The sequence below is a fragment of the Camelus dromedarius genome, chromosome 9, assembly GCF_036321535.1.
Source record: "Camelus dromedarius isolate mCamDro1 chromosome 9, mCamDro1.pat, whole genome shotgun sequence".
Classification (NCBI taxonomy): domain Eukaryota; kingdom Metazoa; phylum Chordata; class Mammalia; order Artiodactyla; family Camelidae; genus Camelus; species Camelus dromedarius.
The window spans coordinates 6162339-6182184 of NC_087444.1; the positions used below are offsets into that span (position 1 = coordinate 6162339).

Genomic DNA, 19846 nt, shown 5'->3' on the forward strand with positions numbered 1-19846 from the left:
CAGAATGATGAATAAACCTGTCCTGATGCCATCTCCTCCTAAGATATTTACCATCCACAAAGCAGTGTGGTACAGCTCAAAAACTGAATTTTTCTTCTCCATCATATGGTAGGTGAGTTCCTTCTGGATTTCCAGAAGAAATGCCACGTGTCCTCTTTTATCATACTTTTAAGAAGCTGGTATCTAAACTATAAGCCGTAACAGTCTTCATTCATTAATTCAATCAATGAATGACCACCGTTCTAGGCACCAGGTTATGACAGTGAAAAGATGGACAAATGATACGTAATGATCCCTAATGTCTCATTTCAACACGCATGTTCTTAGTCCTATTCCTTTTTTACAGTGGTTGAATGGACTAGCAAATCCAAATGAAACACGTCACGATCTCCCTCAGATGTGTTCCACCTGCTGCACTGGTGGGTTCTGCAGGCATTACGAACATCTGATCAGATTCCCATGCTAGATACTCTGTGGTCAACCTCCTTATGAAACAGACGACCAAATCTTGACCGTCTACTTAAAACATATGTCTTGATTCTGACTTTTCTTCTGCAGTTCTACCACCTTTGCCTCGATCTGGGCCTGAATCAGTAGCCACACTAACTGGTGGAGACAGTCTTTGAACTGGTCTCATCAATCTGACTCCGCGGTAATCCCAGGCTACCTCTCCAACACCGCCGCCGGGGTGGAGCAAAGTGCTTATCACTCCACGCCCCTGAAACCTCTTTCCCTGTGGGGAAGCAATTACTGGCATAACACTCATGGAGTCTCTCTTATTTTACTTACTTCTCTTAAAACAGTTGAAATCAGTAATTATAATTAGTGGATTTGAAAGAAGAAATTGGAACTCACCCTTGGCGTGTCTACAGCTTGGGAGGTACCAGGTGGCCTCCCCTCCTTCCTACTGAAAATCTGGCTGGAGCAGCTTCCCATCGGGGGACCTGCATTGTTGGATCATACCTGTGACTGGTGAGTAACTTGGCCTAATTCCGGCATTCAATACTAGAAAACACATTTGTCCTCTGATATGAACCACTTCAAAGGTGCTGTCCTGGTTTCTAATCCCAGCTACGTGAAGAACAGAACGAAAGGTTCAAACCCAAGCAGACAGAAGGAAGATGGGGCACCTATCAGAATGACTGCATTAACATAAAGATCTCACCCGTATTTAAACCTCCCTGTTTGTCACCTGAGTGTCTATAGGATAAAATTCAAAACTAATCACTTTGCATATGTCTCTTGACTCCACATAAATTTATACCAAATTTCCTGCCATCTTCCCCCTGACCACCTCCCACCTTATCTCACCATACATCATTTGCTCCAGCTGAACAGAATCTCTCACCACTGTCTGGTCACCTGAGGCCATTCACCAGCTCGTACTTTGTGTATGATATTTCCTCTAACAGAGAAACTCCTACTCAAGCCCTAAAACCTACTCCAAATATTGTCAGATTAGCACGTTATGCTGCCATGTGTGTATTTACACGCCTGTTTCTCTCATTAGCCTAGGAGTCCCTGAAAGGCAGAGACTTTCTTTCACTCGTGTTTGTATTCTTAGCGCCTGGGAAGTGCCTATAACATATTCGGATATCAAAAAAAAAAAAAAAAAATTCACCGCATGATAAATAATAGTAGAAATCATAAAACAAAACAGACCTTCATTTATAAAGATAAGAACATGCATGAAATAAGTAGGCTGGTGACAACTTTCTAAAGACATGCTTTTTTTTTAAATACAGCTTTTTAAAATGACTACAAAATGACTACTTAATCTAACAGTGTGGTGTTGAGTAAATTGCATAATCTCCTTGTTGCTCCCTCCCTTCCACCCCCGTTCCACCTGGAAACGCCTACACATCACTCAGCCTTCAATTTACAACCCACTTCCTCTAGGAAGCTTCTCAGAACCTTCAGACTGTGTTCCTCGCTTCCCTAGGGCTCTGAACCTCTCTTAGCATAATTTATCATAATTGTGTGTCTCCCCGGGTAAATGGCATTCCTGGAGGCAAGGTTTGCAACTGCCTTTTCACCACTTTGTCCCCGGCTCATTGAGAACAGGGCTCAATGCCTGGAATAGCAAGCCCTCAGAAGTTATTAGTTAAACAAATAAACCTGTGAAATTAGGAGTCTAGAATATGTTATCTTTTAAATCCTTTCAACATTTGTAAATATAAGTAAGGAAAATTCTAGTGCAAGCTCTTGTTGTAACATAACCGTAAGTTACACTGGACTGATTACTTCTCAATTCTCTCATCCATTCTTAGTTGTACTGATCCTTTGTGAGGCCCTTCCTCTATCACTTCTGCATCAGTCAAAAAGTTCTCCTATCCAGCAACAAAGTGCAATATCCCTTAATCTGTTATTCGAAACTATATTGCAAACATTTTTGTTTATACAAATGCATACAATAGGGAAAATCTGATCAATTCTGACATTCTCAGCTTGGTGCTCCATTCCTGGCTCCCTGCTCTTTATTTTTGGTGAGGCAGAAGAACAATTATGAAAGCTGAGGTCACAAAGAGTGGACAACCGTTTAAAGAATGCTGAATCCCTGCTTCTGAAGGAGACATTTTATTGCTTGAAAAATGAGACATGCTGGTTTAGAAAAGAGGGGGATGGTTATGAAAGTGCCTTAGTGTCCTCAATTCCACCAGTGAAGTAGCATATAAGTAACATGTTAATAAGGGAAAAAACAAACCAAACATACCGACGCCACATCCTTTCAAGCACAGTTAACTATTATTGTTGGGCCCCTGGCTCATCTTAAAACATTTTCTAGGTTTTTTCCTAACATCTAAATAATTGAGGAAAAAATAGGCACGTTTGAAAAATTCCTGAATATCTGTATTGCCACGGCTTCGTGCACACCATTTTTCGCCTAACTGGCAATTTCCAGCTCTGACTTAGGCCAGAACAAGGCAAATTAAGCCATGGCCTGCATCTTTTCTCAGTGTGGAGGCAACTGAATCAAAGTGACACATGAAGCTAGTATTGGCAGAATCTTTGATCTTCCCTATGAGGTTCTGTAAAACTTTTCTGAGGGACTTCTAATAAGGGGAACTGGTAAGCAATTTTTAAAAATAAAAAAATTTAAAAAAAACCAAAAACCTCCCTCCACTTCAGAAAAAACACAGAAAACAATTGCCTCCCTTATGGAACTAACTGCAATTAATGCTATCGAGCAAGGAAGTTGGTTTCTGAAGGTTGCATTACAGATTCAGAAAGAACTGGGCGTTGTGTTTCTTTGCTGTCTCCAGTGAGACGAACAGGAGGAAAATGTAGGCCCTGGGTGAACGAAGCACACAGACTCCTTTCCCAGAAGAAGGGCCGCGCATCGCCTGCTGCACCCAGAGTTTGGTGCCCGCTCTCTGCGCGGTGCTGTGCAGCACCCTCCTGAGTCCGTTCTACTGCCACCAGTCATCCCATCTTCCCTTTGAAAAACAAAGGGTTTTATTATACAGTGGAATACTACTCAGCCATAAAAAGTGACAACATAATGCCATTTGCAGCAAAATGGATGCTCCTGGAGAATGTCATTCTAAGTGAAGTAAGCCAGAAAGAGAAAGAAAAATACCATATGAGATCGCTCATATGTGGAATCTAAAAACAAACAAACAAACAAACAAACAAAGCATAAATACAGAACAGAAATAGACTCATAGACATAGAATACAGACTTGTGGTTGCCAAGGGGGTGGGGGGTGGGAAAAGATAGACGGAATTTCAAAATTGTAGAATAGATAAACAAGATTATACTGTATAGCACAGGGAAATACATACAAGATCTTATGGTAGCTCACAGAGAAAGGAATGTGACAACGAATATATGTATGTTCATGTATAACTGAAAAATTGTGCTCTACGCTGGAATTTGACACAACATTGTAAAATGATTATAAATCAATAAAAAAGGTTAAAAAAAAAAAACCAAGGGTTTTAAATCTCGGTTATCTCATCCCATAATTTTCAAGTGCTTAAAGCTCAAGCTTAGTAACCTCTAAAGTGCTTCTCTCTTTCCTTCTTAAAATGAAAGCGAGCAGTCAGGCAAACCAAAAATTTGGCCCAGCTTCACCGTGTTTAAGAGGGAAAAAACAAAGGTATTAAAAACATCCTTTGCTCTTTAAATACCTGACTTTACAAAAACCCAAAAGTGAAAATTTCTAACTACTAAAAATTCATTGAAAGAAAACTTCCTCTCAACGGTATGAAAAACATCAGGACTGATAATAAAACGTTGCTAAAGCATACGACACAGTTCAAAACTGTGCAATCCTTTTTCTACAAATAAAAACAACCATACAGGAAACGTTCTCATTCAGAAAGTCATAAATTGAAAGAGCGTCTGCTTTACTGATTTGCAAAGATGTGCAAGGCCCTCGAGAAGTACTAATTTTTCAAATGCTTTACTCCTAGACAACATTCATACGAAAGTAAGGGTGTAATGTAACTCAACTTAATTATTAAACCATAATTTTGTTCTTCAAGGATAATGACACCTAAGACTTAAGAGATGCTTACTATGTACTAGACGTATATTTAAGTGTTCTACATATATTATTCATTTATTTATTCTTAAAATTACTCTAGAAGGTAGATACTATAATCACCCCTCTTAAAAGATCAAGACCACGAAGTACAAGGAGTCGAAGGGAGCGGGGCTTCCAGCCAGGCAGCCTGGCTCCGAGCCCCTGCCCCAAGCTGCTGCACCAGACGGCCTCGAACTAGTGTCGTATTTACTGGATTAGAAAGAATGCAACAATTTATGCCAAAACTGGAAAAAAATCAGTAGCAATAGAAAAATAGAAGTACTTTTCTAACATTTATGTTTTCTGAAAAATAAACCAAACCCACCCCACAGCAGGAATATTATACCAGGTATAATATTCATATTATATAATAAAATTAATATCTTCATATGAATCAAGTTAAATGTACAAATACATACTGTGCATGCATTGTGGGCACAATTGTATATGGGCTACTATTGGAACTACAACTCTCTGTAAAGGAACAGCCTCTGCCCTTTTGGGGTTTACAGTCTAACTGGAAGATAAATTATAATTGGTTCTGGGAGACTAAAGCACATAGCTCTTTTCAAAGGGACATTTCACAAGAACGAGAGGATGGCTGTGGTGCAGCGTCTGAAAGAGGCACCGAGGTCACGGATGGGCTCGCGTGCCCTCCTTCAGTTGTTTGAAAGCATGTTCAAGGACACATAAAACTATGCCATCGAGATCTGCTAGGAACGTGTGGACAAGGCCAACTGTCATTACCGCCATCGGAACAATGAAACTGTGAGGTCAGTGAAAATGGATTCTCCTTATCAATTCCAAACTAACAGAAAAGCCATGCCTGCCCTCACCACTGGCAGTTTGGTTCCAAGCAGAAAAAGAAGGGAATAAAATAAGGGAAAGGTCTCTTAAACTTGACATGGTCCAAACAAACGGAAGGAGAGAAAATTCAATCTCATAAACACTGGCCTTGGTGTTTAGCAGAAGAGGCTTCCTACACTACGAAATACATACATTTAAAATAAAGAAATAAATGTTTTAAAATTTCCAGAAAGGCAATATTTGTGGAGTAGATATGCCAGTTAGAGGTAGCTTGTGCTTAATTTACTGACAGCCCTTAAAATCAGTCTTGAACAATAAAAACCGAATTTAATGTGATTTGGAATCTTACATACATACTTAGAGGGGATGGATGAGAATTTTGAAAAGGTGGAACCACTGTGAGTTTTGTACAGGAAAGATATTAAATAAGGCCAAGACTTTATTATTCCAATCAAATTAGAAATTGGACACCGCACTGCCTTTAGAATTTGGGACAGTAGTTAATGAAGGATTCAATTAAATTATGCTTATAATAAGCACACATATGGGGATGAGGAATATGCAGTCTTTTGTTCTGATTTCTCATTCACTGCTACAATCCAAAAAAAAAAAAAAAAGAGAGAGAGAGAGAGAGATGGAAATAAAATAGAATTAAGTAAAATAATGATGATTACTTGTAATTGTTACAAGCCTTAGGAACAATGAAATAATTAGCAACTGTAATCCAAGGATATTATCCAAATTTGTTTTATAAATTTGACATACTTATCTTTTCCATAAGCTATTGAGGCATTCACCATTTTCATGGCATGAAACAATTATAGATATATTGGGGGCTTCATACCAAATAAACTTCTTTTATATTCTTCTTTGTGAAACACACAAATCAAGGGACTTGCCAAAGTTATGTAGCAACTCAGAGGAAAAAAACTGAGATTAAAAATTTAATTTTCTTCAAATTTTCCAATTTAGTATACCTTTACAAATACATATTATTGATATAATTGAGACACTGCAAGTATTTCCCTTTAAAATATTATTGCAATCAGACAATGCTGAGAGAATAAATTATCACCGTATGTTATATGCAATCTGTGAAGTTTATTTCATTCCTTGAATTCTTCAGCATATTTTTATATAACACATTTACCAAGGACTTTCTGAATTCACCACTAAGGAATCCACACTGTACTGGATAATGTGAAGAATAGTTTCATAGGGAACAGTGGAAAATAAAGCAAGATACACAGTATATGTAGAGTCATTTGCTGCAGTTCTCAAGTAGGAAGGGGCAGAAATGTCATCCTGTTCTATCAGGACTGTGAATTTAATGAAACGTAAAACTGGAATTAAATTTGAATCTGGGATACCATTTTTAACTTTAGTGACAGGAGAACTATGGTACCCATTTATAATAATAGCGAAATTGAGAGGTGACTTGCCTTAGGGACACCTGATGAGGTGACACTTCCTTACTTTGTGCATCTCTCTCTAACCTCCGACCCCAACTTGTGAGATTTTTAAGTACAAGGAATGCCTCATTCATCTTTGTACTCTCCAGAATACAACTTGGTACCTGGCATTCGTAGAAACTCAGTAAATGTTTATTATATGCATGAGGATTAAATATAGGTGGAAATGTCTTCTGAGACAGGGAGAGTAGAGATTTCAGAGTCATTTTACACAGAAGCATAGCAGTGGGTAGTGTTAAGTCTAGCTACTCACTATCTGGCACATAGAAGTCGTTCATTAAATATTTCTTATAGGAATTAATGCATGGATGAAAAAAATGAATGAATGAGACAAAACTTTCAGTAAAGGAATAAATATAGTAAGAAGAGAAAATGGGCAAAGTCTGAACTTTGCAAAGTTAGAGGAAGAAAAGCAGTCAGTGATAGTGGGAAAAGAACAGTTAAATGAAAAAGCAAGATGGAGTGTCATAAACAGTGATAATGTGTTTCGTTTACCAAGCACTTTCATATTATTTCATTTTAATTCTGACAACAGTCCTGAGCTGGAGGGAGAGAACGTACTATTATCCTTGTTTTTTGTTTTTTTTTAATAGAGGAAGAAGCTGAGGCTCAGAAAGGTTAAGTGACTTGGAAGAGAGCATGTCAAACAGAAAGAAATACTTAACATTGTCAAATGCAGAAAATAGAATAAAGATTGAAAAGAGATCACTGAATTTGGTATGCAGTTCATGGAAGTCTGTGCAAAGTAAGTTGGGAAGGAGGGAAAAAGAAGGATAGAAAGGCAGACTGATGTTTTAAGGAAGAGGTTATAGGTAAAGCTATTAAAATATATAGTATCTCATATGTAATAATCGCAAAAGTATCGCACACAAATCCCATCACAGGGGTCTCAAGATGGGACAGATTCAGGACAGAAGAGGAAGACCAGAATATCTTCTCCTCTGACCCAACAGACAACTTGCTTCCTATAAACTGATTTTCACTATACCTGATATGTGTGTGCACAGAAAAGTTTCCTGACTTTGAAATGATACTTTAAGATTTTAAATGCCATTTGGGTAAGATCTTCTTGATCAACTTCTAACAAATACCGATTCCCTCTATCATTTTTTAAAAAAAACATCTTCCATTCAGTAAACAATATTGAAAATCCTTTGAACGTAGCCGAGGCACGAATGCTAACGTTAACGTTAACGTTCCAGCCCTTCCAGCCCCTCTCTCACTTGGAAAGTAGCTCTTATTGACGTAAAAACTGAAGGGTCCTGGTAAAGCAAGTAATTCTATCTGAGGAAAATTTTCCCAGGCAGTTCATTTTTTCAAGCCAGGAGGAGGGAGGGGAAACGGGAAAGTGAGGAACCACTTCTCTTTGGTTTCTCTAACGTTATGGGGTAGTTCAAGTAGAGCGTTGGAAGAAACACACCAGTAAATTTTCGAATAGAATACACAAATGAATTATTAAATGACTTCATCAAACGAACACAAATAGATCGAATTCTCTTTTCTTCTACTTCATATTTTAAATACTAAGTTCAATCTTTCAGGCTTCATATATGCAGAAGCATAGCTTTGGAAAATGTCTCTTCTCTGATCTGAGTCACATCTACTAAAGTTTGCTCAGGAGAAGATACATTTTTCTTAATATTAATGTTGTCAGTTGTGGAACATAAATTTAAATGGGTAAGATAAATTATTTTTTGATAGGCAAATAATCAGAATTGCAACATAAATACGATTCAACTGTTTACTCAGTTTTTGGTGATATGCAGAGTAACAAGCACAGTTATGTTTTTAGACAGCAGAATGCAACTTATTCATTGTTCTTTTTTTCCCTTCCTGAAGCCATCAATGAATAACAAACCACATTGTGACTATGTCTACATATCACATAAACGTCTAGATGAAAAGTGACAAATTCAGGCCATCATCCAGCTATTTGAAAACATTTATCTTGATGACATTAAACATCTGGATGTTTCCAAATACCAAGATGTCTGATGTCCTACAGATAAAATATTCTGACGACTGGTTACATTTTTTACTTATCTGTTGCATAAAAATGCACATTTGCATGTATGTATCTCTTCCTATGTCAGATACAAAATGCACTTTTAGCATGGGTATAGTAGGAAGTTATAGGAATCATCAGATTTAGATTTTTTTTTTTTTTTGCTGTTGTTATTGCTGCTGTTTTTAATGAATCTGTGACCTAGAGAAACTTCTTTCTTTTATTTTCCTTTCAGTTAATGAAAGAGTTAACTGCCATTTTGACAGTGTGTTGTAAAAGGTGAAGGATTTGCAAAATAAAGGCATGGAGGTACCTAAGCTTTTATCTACAATGGCCCACAAAAACACTGCATGGGGAAAACATAACACAAAAAAATTGACTTACTGTTCAGCTGGAATGCTATATAAAACATTTTCTTTTCTCATTATCTTTCTTTTTTTAAGCCTGCTGTTCTTTCTTAGCATATCCATTTATGCCATTTAGATAAAATGACAGGAGTTCAAACTTCCTAATTTGATAATTTTGATGTTTCCAGTGATGATTTGGCATGAGCATAGTGGTAAACATAAATTCTATTTTCGCCTATTCATTAGATCCTAATTTGCTTGACTCACTGAAGGCTGGCTGGTACAACTTCTCTATCACATTTTCTTACCCTAGGTCTAACTGAAGAAAAGGCTATTCTTATAGAGTAAATAAGGCAAACGTTATTACAAAATAGAATCCATATTTTGATTATGAGTTTAAAAGAAAGATTAATGTTCTTTTCAGTTCCCACCACTTTAAAAATAATTCTGTCTAAGCATTAAATCCCATTTCCAAGCCTCTTAAATCAAGATTGCTTGCATTCCATACTAGGAGAAAGAAATGAAAATTTAAGTGAAAAACAATTCTCTGAAGCTGGAAACCATTATGGCAGTGAAATAACAGACAATTGCATAACACTTCTCAGCTCCCGAGGACCTTACCTTTAGGATCACTCAGAACGGAGCCAAAGGCGCTGATGACCACATCGGCTTTCAGATGGACTATCTGATCTTCATCTTCAGTCCATTTTCCAGTTTCATCTTGCTCTGTCCGAACAAACTGCATAGCAACAATTCTCCCACCTTTTACTATAACCTTCCGTGGGGACAGGAAAGGCAAAAATTCACATTTTTCCTCCTTGGCAAGCTCCATCTAAAACGAAGCAGAACAGAGAAAAACTTGAAAATGTTTCTTCTCAATTGCCTATTTGATTTGTAATTTAATTATGTACGTTAAAGCTCTTGATGTCTAAATCAACATGAAGTTTTTCCTTTCACCAAAGCTGACTCAGTTATCAGCCTTTCACATTTTGTAAATCACTGACTCAGAGGGGTCTTGGGTTGAAGCTGTCGTGTGGAGTTTTGTAGACGTGGGCATCCCGGGACACTTCTCAGGTTTTAGCTAGTATACACTCAGTGATCAGCAGCGTGTAGGCTTCTCAGTAGTAGCCCGGTCTCCTTATGCTTTTATTTCTGCAGGTTAAGCTCTCTTTTTAATCATGACTTATGTGAAAATAAATACTTCTGATTCTTACCAGGCTGTAAATCCATCTAAGCTGGAAAAAAGCCATAAAGTCGGTAAGCCACTTCATCAAATTGATTAGAATGGCAGATAGGAGAAAAGACTAGAGAAATTCTGTGAAACCAAGAAATGATGTTTATTCTTACTTTTTAAAAATATAAATGAAAATTTTAAGAAAGAGAAACAAGCACGCCCCTCTTGACAAATCCCTAGCTGCTCCATATCTCTCACACAATTTACTCTGCCTTACAGTTAGACACCCTAGATTTTGCTTGTTTTCATGCCCATAATGGGATGTCTATCAAGACGGAATGTTAAGATTTAATTATTTGCTCTTTTTTTTCCCCTTAATATTTTTTTTGGGGGAATCCAGGACTTTGCCAATAGGATCCTAATTAGTATGTTGAGTAGTCTTTTTCAAAAAAATGTAAAAACATTCTACAGAAGAGGTGGAAGGGTGTCGAGTCTCATTCTTTGCCTACCCCATGGAAGGCCGGTAGAGTCTCAGTTGACAAATGAGGTTGAGAAGGTTGTATGTGAGGTTTCAAGCCAGGAATTGTCTGTCCTACATCAAGATGGAAACACTGAGACATAAACATTTGCTGAATGTTATGATGAAGCCATGGGCCCATCTCTCAGCACTCTATCCATAACTAGTGGTTCCAAACTTTGGAATGCATCACAATCACCCTGGAGGGCTTGCTAACCATTGAGTGGGGACACCCCCAGAGTTCCTGGTTCTGTAGAGCTGGACAAGGCCTGAGGATCTGCATTTTTAACAAATGTCTATGTGATGTTCTGCTGCTGTTCAGAAATGACACTTTGTGAACCACTAACCACCTCAGACTGTAGCTAAACGATCTAGACCACAAATTCTCAATGACATTAATATCACCCACAAGGGAACAAAATTGATTTTGGGGGATGAAAAATTCTTAAGATATCATAATAGTTTGCGGCACCCCCTCCAAAGAGCCACAGCATATAAACAGATATATGGATTATCTATGCGGTTAAAATTCCAGTGTGGTGGTAATTAGAAAATACAATTCTAAAATGACTCCTTAGAGGGATAGTAATTTTTTTAAAAAGTGAGAAACCCTGATCAGCACTGCATATTGGCACAAAGCTATTTGTCTCTTACTTAGAATATTTTTGAATACTGGTTTTAAAGCCTTAAAATGGACTACACAAGCCTTATTATATAATATTTTCTTTTTCATTATAAAATTAAGAGATTAGTAATATCAGAAGTACTAACTATGTGGGTATTGTGGGTGGTAAGTGTACAGAATGGTTAATCTCAAACTGCTCATGGTTTAGAAGGAAAAGAGAGATAGGTGGAGCTGAATCAGCTTTTATTTATTTATTTATTTATTTTTTAATTTGGGGGGAAGGAGGTAATTAATTTTATTTATTTCTTTTTTTTAGAGGAGGTGCTGGGGATTGAACCCAGGGCCTTGTGCGTGCTAAGCATGAGCTATACCCTCCCTCCATGAGTTAGCTTTTAAACCCACTTGTACTGCTTATCTGGGATGGCCCCTGCATCTCCTTCAGCTTCAAGTTCCATATATATGAAAAGGGGAGGACACCACCTAACTGACTGGTAGGTGGTGTCGTGTAAGGCAATTTCAGAAACGCAAAACACCTGAAGCAGAACTTAGCGTGTAGAAGGTGAAAATAAATGCAGTTTATTTCAGGTGCCATTTTCTGAATTCACCTTTTCCCCAAATCATTCTTCAGCCTATTCGGCACCACTTAGCAATAGGACTATGACTCCAACAGAAAGCGAACCCAAAGCAAAGGGTAAAAAAGGGAAAGGCCAAAGAAACTTCGACTCCTCTTTAAATTTCTATAAAGTAAAAGTGTGTGATGTCTGGAAGGCAAAATATCCGGTAAATACTTCAAATTACAAAATAAATATGGCTCTAAACATACGAAACACTTGCTGTATCCCTTTTGTCACATTTGCGTAATGTAATGTCTTCTAGCTCATCAATATAAACCAGTTTATCGTGTCTCAAAAATGTCAAGTGATGCTAAATTTTAATGATAATGCCAAACTTGACTGGATACCAATGCCAAATGTTTATGGTTTGAATAAATCAACACATTATGCGTACTTATAACAGTACTCTTTCTGTGGAGGGCAGAAATAAAATCCTGAAGTATGGTGCACATATTGGGAGCATTTCTCAGACTGATTTAGGGTCTGTTTTGCTGCATTCTACTCTTCTTAAATATGAATACTTAGTATCTATTACTAAGTATTAGATATACTGTAGATAATCTCATACACTTTTTGACAAATTTGGCACTGAATTTAGAATCAATTGGCACACTGCAAACAAATCAAAACCTTTACGAATTTAAGATGAGATTATCGATGGTATAAAACTTAAGCATGCTTTAGTAGCAGTGTTCTTTCTATGGTTGTTGATTTTTGAGGCTCTAAAAACTATGTAGACTTATGAACATGAAGAAACTGTATTTTAATATATCCTCTGCTCACATCATAATTTTCCATATGCACCAGGGTCGATAACTTCTATTCAAATATTTAGTATTTATATCAGATATCTGACAGGGCACAGAAGTCAGCAGGTATGAACACTGGCCCCCAAAGAGATTATTCTAAAATTCTGCGTTTGAAATTTGAGATGTTACTTACTATTTCAAACATGTAAGGTTAGACTATTGGGCATAAGGAATAAATCACACCACTTCCTGAAATTTTGCTACTAAGTACCTAGATTTTCCATTTCAAATAAAAGAGGGGAAAACTTTTAAAGGAAAGATAGAATGACATGACTTGAACATATGTAAATTATTTGGAAGTACTGATATTAAATTGAAAAAAAGAACTGTGATAATAAGATTTATTTTAGTCTGGGGGGAAGGTATAGCTCAAATGGTACAGTGCATGCTTAGCATGCACGAGGTCCTGGGTTCAATCCCCAGTACTTCTTTATAAAAATAAATAAGTAAATAAAAAACTAATAACAAGTAAATAAATAGACCTAATGACCTCCCCCCAAACAAAAATAAAATTATAATTAAAGAATTTATCTTAGTCCATAGGGAAATATTAGGAAGATGAGAATTCAAAGTAAGTGAAGTCATATGTTAAGTGATATGTCCTTTGAGTTATTTGTGGAAAACAGAGGAATTTACTTTCACTGTTAAAAAAAAAAAATCTGGCAAGATAGAAATAATAATAGAAACTTATACAGCAGGTACCCTTTAAGTGGTCTACATATAACTCATTTTAATTTTCACAAATGAGATACGTTATTACACTCATATATCAGTTTTTTTTTAACTATTAAGCTTCAAACCAACTTTTTCTCCCTGTTGTGGCTTTAAAAGTCAGTAACACACTGAGTACCACCATGATTTACAGACTTATCGCCCAACCTCAGGCACACTGCTGCCTGCTGGCCTTACAACCAGCCCTTTGCGGGAAGAAATATTATTTCCTTCCTACCGAAGAGAAACTGAGCCTCAGAGAAACCAAAGGTACATTAAGAGACGACAAAGCCCAGCTAAAATCCTGACACGGTTAAAACAAAATCCTGTGGTATTCACTTTATTCAAAGGCAGCAACTGCAGTGTATTTGAAAGAATGAGACTTTGCACGGTTCTGGTTGTTGAATCTCCAAACAAGGCTAACCGGAACAGGAAAGGATCTAGCCAAGGGCAAATTAAAAGCACAGGGTTGGCTGGATAAAGGCTGCCCGCAGTGGGAAGAGGAAATGCAAGCTCCCAGTCCAAGTTCAGAGGTGCTATGAAGTCATGAGATACAGGAACCAAGCGAGAGACTTACGAACCTAGCATTGCAAATGAGTTAATGGAGATTCCCTGAATCCAGAGGAAGAGTAAGTGTAGAAGAAAGACCTACCACTTCATAAAGCAGAGAGCAGAGACAAGAAGTAACGGTGGGAAACTAAAGTCAATTTGTTAGACAATAAACTCCTCCAAAAAACTCTTTACATATAGAAAGAGTATCTCACTTAACTTTCTATCCCCAGGGTCCAGGAGTGACGCTCAAATATTTAACAAATGATAAGTACAAGCAAATGAACATTCAGACAGATGCCTGGCAAATCAGAACATACTCCAGCCAATATGCCCCATGAATGGGCATCAAGTGCATTTCAGCCCTGTCCATACCTATCAGAGTGACTGGCACATGGGAGACACTGAATAACATTTTGTTTACCAAAACAAATGACTAATATGAAAACTCAGAGGACATTCAAGCTAAAAAAGAACAACCATATACTATTACCAATGGCTACTGAACACCCATCCCAAAGCAACGAATACTGAGCATGCAGAAGACATGTCACCTGACCAGAGCATCCTATGCTGTGAGTTTGAAATGAAAAAGCAAATGGTGCTCCTCCCCAGTTGTCAGTGACACTGCCATGAGAGAACAATGGACCGGACTGACCGGTGGTCTAATCTCATGCAATGGGTCTTAATATTTTATTGTTCAAATTAATCAGCCTTCTGTGCTAATTAGCTCACAGATGTCAGTGTTAGTGCTTTTTAATGCCTAATGTTTGTTAATGATCATTAATAATCAGCAACTCTGTGAGTTTGGTATTTGAACATGTCTGTTCATGGCACACGCACCACTTATTTACTTGTTTGATGGAGCCTGTTCTCATGAGGGACAACTGGTACGGAAGCAAACATACAAATGTCTCGTGTCCTTTTCTCCACCAATAATTACTCAAGGGAATAACAGAGAAAGCATCTATAAGGTTCCATCTTTGAGGTGCAATAACTCAAAATGCTACTTTCTTTTCACACCGTAGGAAAAAAGTGAAAAAAAGAAAACGCTCTTCTTAGCTTTGATTTTTACCTCCACATTCAGGGAAGATATGTGGTTGATGCTGAGTGAAATAAAAATAGAGTGCTATAGCATGCAATAATGATCATCATTTTAATGATTAACTTTATGTAATGTGATGATTTGGTCTGATTAATATTACAGGCATCATACTGTGGAAATTATGAAACAACTTAATTTACTATAATTAAAAGCATGATGTCAATTCATTTTTAGATTGCATGTAGGCAAAGTAAGCATAGGTATAAACTATAATGAGCAGAACTCGAAACCAGCATACATTAAATTCTAATTGCCGAAGTTTGAGAAACAATATACTTTGTAAAGATTATCATCTGATAGCTAGACATTTAACAAGTTATGAATTCTGTGTGAACATAAGGATCTCAGAGATGGTATTGTCAATCAAAATTGTTTGGTAGTCTGCTTTGGCCAGTGATAATCCTGGATAATATTCTTTTATTTCATCACTGTTAAATTATTCATACTACACAATGAGTCCCATTAATTTATAAATTTACCAAACATTTATTAAGTACCTATTATGTGCCAAAATGGTGCTAGGTGCTAGTTAATAAAAAAAAATCCCTACTTTCAAAAATCTCATAGAGGTAGACAAATCCATAATTATATTCAGTGTGATAACATATAAACGCATTCTGTTCTAAGGGCACATTAAAGGGCATTGTACATAGCAGTTGTCCAGGCCCAGAAAGGACAGCCTGGTCTACAGCCATACCACTCTGAACACGCCCAGTCTCTTCTGATCTCGAAAGCAAGCATGGGTGGGCCTGGTTAGTACCTGGATGGGAGAAAGGGCAGCCTGGAAAGGTGGTGCCATATAAATTAATCTTGAAGGATGAGTAGGAATTAGTTACTGAGAAATTCTATGAGGAATAGATTATCTTCTTTGGTAAGGGAAGAGTTTATCTCAAGAAAGAAAGGAAAGTGACCTGGTTAAATCCTCTTGTTTATATGCTAATGGAAAACAAACTATCAATTAGCATTTGCAAGTGAGAGATCCCTTACCTGTGTGATGCTTTTGACAAGATATACCTGCTAGTCTAGGACTGCTATGGTGGACAAAACCTGGGAACCTTGGATTTTCACAGCAGGGCTCTCTGCAAAGAGTCATATACATTATCTAACTATCTGAGTATAAACTAGAGATGCTTTATAGTGAAAACAGCCTCCTCTTTTGTGCAAGTGAGGGAGCTACTTGTGTGACTCAGAGACCCTACATTATTCTGGATAAAAGCACATCCTGATGCAGCAAGGTAGGACCTGGGGAGCTGTCCTGGTGCTCTTCCATCTCTCCTTGTTTAGCCCACACTTCATGTTTACTTCTATCCTTGAAATTATTAATAAAGCTTGATGCAAATTATACCTCTAATTCATGTGAGTTTTATTTTACAATACAATCTTCTGGTCATTTTGGTTACTGAAAAGGCAAAGGAGGATAAAGAAAGAGGCAGTTAACTCTGACCGCCCTCTCTTTATCTCATCTTCTTTAATTTATTAAATAGTAAATTACTTAATGCTTAATTATTAAATTCCTAATATACTTTGTACTTTTTGGTTTATACAGACTCACAGTCTGTGGTGGAATGCAGATTAATCTTGACATGCTTACGACTCTCTGGAATATACACACTAATTCTGCAATTATTCTTTCCTTAGGCAAAAAAGCTTGCTGAAACCCCAAGTTGAGGTTCCCTCTTTTAGTACTTCTTATGGTGTTACAAGCACCTGGTTTCTTTTAACTTTAAGCTTTTAAAATGAGAGAATCTTGAACAGAAAGAAATGTTCCTCCATATGAGAGATGTACTACACATTGGATATAGTTGCTCCTTAACTATTCTGTGTCATGACTGAGCTGCAAAAACCAGAAATGCAATACACGGAATAATTCAGAGGCTTAAAATGCCTTTGCACAGGTATCATAAAATCCATCTTTTCTAACAAGAAGAGAGTATTTTTAAACACTACTCATTTATGACTGGCAACATTTAAAAAAAAATCTGACTAGCTTATTACTGCTTATCTTAGATTTTGCTACAGTCAAGCACTCCTGATTATTGTAGAAGCATCTCACAAAATCACCTTCTGAGTAACTTCAGTGGCTTTGCAGTGCCTTCTTCAATCTTGAAATGCGTCTTCATATAAATTCTGCACAAATCAGGATCCTCTGTCTTCTAGTGTCACTTGCTAATCTTCTTTGATTCTACAACCTTTTATAGATCTTCATTTTTGATTTGGTATATTGCTTGGCCCTGTTTCTTTCTTTCTCTTTCTTTCTTTTCTTTTTTTTTAATGCTCAGCTATCTTTTAAGAGACTGAAAACCAGGAAGTATTAACTTTTTTCAATCTACTTTAAATGTTAAGTTGATATTGTGATGTAATACATTTTTAAAATTTAAATTAAAATGTAAATAATTAAGTGAAAATAAAATAACTACCTATTTAAAAGCTATCAGAAGTAATTTTGAGGTATATGTATGTAATAAATATAAATGATGTATTTTGAGTATTTCATATTCACTTTAATTCTCCCTATAAGGTTTTCAATGTCCCTTAAATAGTTTATTCAACATGCTTCACTGATCTATTTATTGCCTTGGATCAGGCACCATCCTATACTTTCAGTCAGACACAAGCTGAACGAGCCGATCCATTTGAAAGAAGTTGCACTTTAACTTGAGGGTTGAGTATAAAGACTAGTCTACGTGATAAGTGCTATGATATAGGAAATATAAAGAGCTACAGGACCTCACAGGGGGGAGAGGCTAATTAGGACAGAACCAAGGACACCTTCAAAGACAAAATGATATTCAGAGCAGACCTTAAAGGATTTCAACTTTTTAAGAGAAAAGAATCACTTTTAAAAAGAATGACATTTTTGTTTGTTTTTACATTAATTCACGTGCGTTTTTAGTTTATTTTTATCTTTTAAATTGCATGCATGATCAACATGTGTTTAAAAATTATACAAATTTTTAATGTTTTCAATTTATAAGAAAGGAAAAGAAGATATTAGAAAGCTGAGGCGAATATTATGAATGGGAGAGGGGTTCTAACTATCACATAACAGTTAATAGAGCAATAACAATGTGAAGTTTAATAGTGGAATAACAGAGTATCATTATTTAATGCGGCTTGATAGTGACTTGGTACCAGTTGAAAATGTTCACTCCAATGAATCTGTGTGTACGTATGTGTATATATATGAGAAATTTCTCATACACACACACACACACACACACACACACACACACACACACGGGAAGGTTGGGAAGCCTTTTTAAAAGGTACCTAGTTTTTAGCTCTACAGTCAAAACGATGCAGCCAGCCCCTTGGGATTTCTGAAAATAATTAAGCATTTAGAATATATAATCTTGAAGAGGCACAGGCTTCTGTTGGCTCCTGGCTTATTTACAGTCCTTTTTTTCCACACTCACCATCTGAATTATCACATGTAGTATAGAATTCTGACAAGTTCACCTGTCAGCTTCTTTGATATCCATGTCTTGAATGCAGCAGATTTTACCTCACCAACTGACTGGGGCCACATTAACTGCAACTTGTTTCAAGCGTACCATTTATAGCTATTCCCAACATTTTCAGTACAGACTTGCTGTCATTCCACGAAGAGCTAAAGCCTTCCTGTCCAAACTCCATACTCACACTATCTTTCTCTGAATGTTCCAAATACAGAAACTGGGGACTAGAAGAAACTTGAAGAAGCATATGGTTATAACGCTAGTTTTACAAATGGGCACACTCAGACTAGAATATATAACCTAGAACCAAATACTCCAACTTTCAGTATTTCCTTTTTGACTCTTCCATTCTACCTTCTCATATTATACTGAATTTTCAAGCTTTTCAAAAACATAAACACATATAGATCCTTGGAATGTCATTCCCACATCGTCATAAATGAATACAGGCACGCTTGATATCACAGAGCCAGGGGAGTCCATGACGATCATTAATTCACGCTAGGTGCCTGGGGGCCACGGTGTGCGCGTGTCTGCTTGCAGGTATCGCCGTATCTCCAGTCATGCTAACAGGTCCCCGATTACTTGCCGTGAAGAACACCAACTCAAATGACATGCAGGTGCCGAGTATTAAAGAACTGTTACAAGCATCACCCTCACTAAGTAAAATTAAATTTACCAGCTTATAAAGGTTATTTTCTAAAAGTAGTCCCAGGGTCATACTTCTTATAATTAAATAAAAACCAGAAAGCATTAGTGAATGGTAGGAAGAGACATGTTTAGCCAGTAATATTTAGATGGTGAACATATCCGTGGATGTAGCTTTAACACGATCACTTGGTATCAGAAATATCTGAGGGGAGACCTACAGACCATGCTACATGAATGGTCTATTTGCGGGGATGGTGTGGTCCCAGAAGGAGGCAATTAAAAGGTACATTTTTTTCACATGATGATGTATTGTTTCTGAGTTGTAGTAACAGATGAAGACATTTTTGACCAACAGACCAGGCATTCTAGTACTGTTATTTTATTATTAAAAATAATAAGGAACATTATCAAAATAGTTGATCTTCTGAATAGCTAAACTACGTGGAAATAGGCATTATTAAGGTTGAATC

General features: G+C 36.9%; 1 protein-coding gene across 3 annotated transcripts in view; it reads right to left on the minus strand.

The window, feature by feature from the left end:
- Window positions 1–19846, minus strand: part of DPYD (dihydropyrimidine dehydrogenase) — a 720636-nt gene that overhangs the window by 387770 nt on the left and 313020 nt on the right. For all 3 annotated transcript variants that reach the window (XM_031457506.2, XM_064488745.1, XM_064488746.1), the window contains exon 11: window positions 9785–9995. In XM_031457506.2, the coding sequence (XP_031313366.2) occupies window positions 9785–9995 (211 nt within the window). The remainder of the gene's footprint in view (window positions 1–9784; window positions 9996–19846) is intronic.